The sequence below is a fragment of the Rhincodon typus genome, chromosome 37 (assembly GCF_021869965.1).
Source record: "Rhincodon typus isolate 14 chromosome 37, sRhiTyp1.1, whole genome shotgun sequence".
Classification (NCBI taxonomy): Eukaryota; Metazoa; Chordata; class Chondrichthyes; order Orectolobiformes; family Rhincodontidae; genus Rhincodon; species Rhincodon typus.
In genome coordinates this window covers 1,228,576-1,231,952 of record NC_063368.1, presented here as the reverse complement: position 1 = coordinate 1,231,952, position 3,377 = coordinate 1,228,576, and the positions used below count along the sequence as shown (strand labels likewise).

Here is a 3,377-nt window from a genome sequence, read left to right as displayed (position 1 = left end):
CCACTGACCGGTCCGTCAGCGTCACCTCCCACTGACCGGTCCGTCAGTGTCACCTCCCACTGACCCAATCGTCAGTGTCACCTCCACTGACCCAATTGTCAGTATCATCTCCCACTGACCCAATTGTCAGTATCATCTCCCACTGACCCAATTGTCAGTATCACCTCCCACTGACTGGTCCGTCAGTATCACCTCGCACTGACCCAATCGTCAGTTTCACCTCCCACTGACCGGTCTGTCAGTATCAACTCCCACCGATCGGTCTGATGGCATCATCTCCCCATGAATAGTCCATTAGTCTGACTGTAATAGATCCCACTGACCAATCTGTCAGTGTTGGCTCCCACTGAGCAGTCCGTCAGTGTCAATTCCCACTTCAATAAGATGTCACATATAAGGTGATTGCACAACATAGGAACTGATGGTGTTGGGGTAATGTTTTGGGATGAACTGAGGATTTATTAACACACAGAAGACAGAGAGTGGGGGTTAATGGTCATTTTCAGGTTGAAATTTCATAACTAGTGGAGTGCCACAAGGATCAGTCCCAGGGCCCCAAGTATTTACTGTTCTATATTAATGACTTGGAAAAGGGGCAGAATGTAAATCCAAATTTGTTGGTAATATGAAAACCGGTTGGCGAGCATGTTATGATGAGGATGCAAGGAATCTGCAAGGGGATATAGATGGGATGATTGAGTGGGCAAAAACATCTACTGATGGAGTTTAATGTAGGAAAGTGTGAAGTCATGCACTTTGGGAGGAGGAAGTCTGGGTGGGAGGTGGATTTGAGGGAGACGTGATGATACTATGACTTTAAGAGGTGTATTTTGTCTTTGTTCTTTATGAAGAAAGGTTGAGACAGAAGTGAAAAGCTGTCTGCTTCAAAGCCAATAAAGTAAACTGCTTGTGAGGCCTTGGGTTTTTTAAAGTCGGAACAATAGAAGCAGCCTGAATGGGTGGGGTCAAGTTCCCATAGAACCAAGGGTTTTGTTTTAAGTGTGGAGCTGGAGGAGCACAGCAGGCGAGGCAGTATCAGAGGAGCAGGAAAGTTTTATGTTTTGGGTCGGGACCCTTCTCCAGCATCGGCAGTTCTTACAATCTGTTTTTTTTCAGTTTTAGCTTTCAGTAGCAATTGCTGGGGTCTTGAAGCTGGATATGGAAACTCTTATTCCTCTCTCTATTATAGCTAAAAGCTGGGGATCTCTTCCTGTTTCTAGAATTGCATATGAAACAATCTATTTTACTGAATTTGCCTTTGCCAAGGGTGTCTTTATGGGATGTTACTATACTGGAACAGTTAATTAGTATTAATCAATATACATTATTTTGTTGAGCAATTCGAAAATTACAGTTAAGCCAATTCTTTTACTTTTATTTTGTCTGTATTTTAACTATAGTGTATGAATAAGGCATGATTTGTTTCAAGCCTGGTAGTTTGACCTATAGAATTGCATCTGGAACATAACGCCTTAACTTGCCTTTAAATTAAGCAGTTAGGGTCTAGACTATCTTCTTGATATATTTTGAGGAGGATTGGTCTTGTCCATAACAGAGTGAATGTGGGAGGTGAGGGTGGGTTTGAGAAAGGTGAGTGTGGGATGTGAGGGTGGGCTTAACGGAGTGAGGTTAGGAGGTGAGGGTGGGCTTGATGGAATGAGGGTGGGTGCCGAGCATGGGTTTGAGGGTCTTGGTGGAAGTTTTTGTTTTGCAGTTTTTGTCTAGACTGCAGTGCGGAAGTAGTTGATATCTGGAGAAACTGATTTGAGGCCCCTCACACATTGAGTGTATGTACTGGTCAATGCTTATGTGAGTGTCTGTCTCACCTGTTTGTGAGATGGAATTCGAGTCAATCTTTGGGAGCTTGACATCATGTTGCTGACCAACCGGACATTACCTACGACAGCAATGAGATGGAAATGCTGTGAGAGCTCAAGGTTTTATTAGTTCCACACAAGAGACTGGTGCTGAGTTCAAGTGAAAGCCGCGAATGCTGCATTGGACACATGTTTAGAAAGTGACTAAGAGACTCAGTCCCTTTGGTTGGTTTATCTCTTTGGCTGAAGATATCAAAGCAGATTGGTTGTATTTGTCCGGTCAGCGGCCAGCCGACATGGGAGCGGGAGAGAGAGAGAGAATGTCTATGTGTGCGTGTGCTCTCTCTCCCTGTCTCACAGGTTAGGCAGATGAAGCCTAAATGGTGACAGGGGAATGGCCGTAAGGTTAACACAAGCCCATAAGCCTTCACAGAAGAGGCCACAGTCTAGGGGCAGTGTCACATCATTCCAGTGAACACAGTGCACCAGGGCAGATTTTTAAGCAATGGTCCCTAGTTCTTTATTCCTTCACAGGATGAAACATTCTCTCCACATCCATCTGATCAAGAATTCTCAGGCAATTGACAATATACTCCTCACGTTCACCAATCTAGCTAACCTGGGATTGATACCAGAGTGCCAGGTGGTGTACTCAGCTGTGTCTTCCACCAGGATCAACTGGGTCAAAGGTTCTGGACTCCATGGTGAGTGGCTTCCTTACTGGAGTAGTTACATGGGTTCAGCTGAAGCACCACCCATCTCCTCCAGCTGGGAATCTACGTTAGTCTGGCTGAGGAATCTGGCTGGAGAACTGGAAGGAGCTAGGGTCAAAGTCACCTAGGCTGCTGGACAGGCTTTTTTCACAAGAAGTCCAGAAGATGCTGGTTCATTTCTTCTGGGTCAAAAGGCAACACTGGGTCACGGCAGAGTTTTGGAGTCTCCCTATTGAGGACAGCAGTCAGTCACATGTGTGCCTCTGCACCCAGGTGGCAACTTTCTGCCTTCAGACCCTGCAGCAATACTTTATGTCGAACCTTCTCCTGGATGGTGCACCCTGGTGACGTATTTCTTCCACTGGAAGTGCGACCTCAATTATGACACACAGCTCCTGTTCACAGACCACGAGGGTCTTTAGGACCTGATCAATATCTGGAACATGGTTGACTCGCATCAAGCCTTCCCACCATCAGAAGTAGCAGCTATCATCAGAGAGCCATGACTCAGGAATCTGCACGTCCACCATTGAGTGGCTGGCAGAGGTGGCCACAGCTGTGGCTGCAGGGGTGACCAAGTTAGTGACGTGCTGCATGGCAGAGGTTGGGGTTTGGTGGCGGAAGCCTGGCTGGGTGGAGGGGACCTGGGCTGGGTGCTGAGAGGTGAAGGCCTGGATTGCGTGCTGGGTAGAATGGCCTGGGCTGGGTGCTGGGTAGAATGGCCTGGGCTGGGTGCTGGGTGGTGGGGGCCTGGGCTGGGTGCTGGGCAGAATGGCCGGGGCTGGGTGGTGGAAGGTGGGGGCTGGGGCTGGGTGCTGGATGGTGGAGGCTGGGGCTGGGTGCTGGA

At 47.9% G+C, this 3,377-nt stretch overlaps 1 protein-coding gene across 7 annotated transcripts in view; it reads right to left on the bottom strand.

Annotated features, from left to right (window-relative positions):
• LOC109916336 (protein FAM227A) overlaps positions 1-3,377 on the bottom strand; it is a 65,909-nt gene that overhangs the window by 18,966 nt on the left and 43,566 nt on the right. For 5 of the 7 annotated variants that reach the window (XR_007265664.1, XM_048617321.1, XM_020516055.2 and 2 more), the window contains one exon: positions 1,827-1,897. The exons of the other annotated variants lie outside the window; for them this stretch is intronic. Coding sequence is in view for 4 of the 5 variants with exons in the window: in XM_048617321.1 (XP_048473278.1) it covers positions 1,827-1,897 (71 nt within the window). In the remaining variant the exon portion in view is untranslated. The remainder of the gene's footprint in view (positions 1-1,826; positions 1,898-3,377) is intronic. 7 annotated transcript variants of the gene reach the window in all.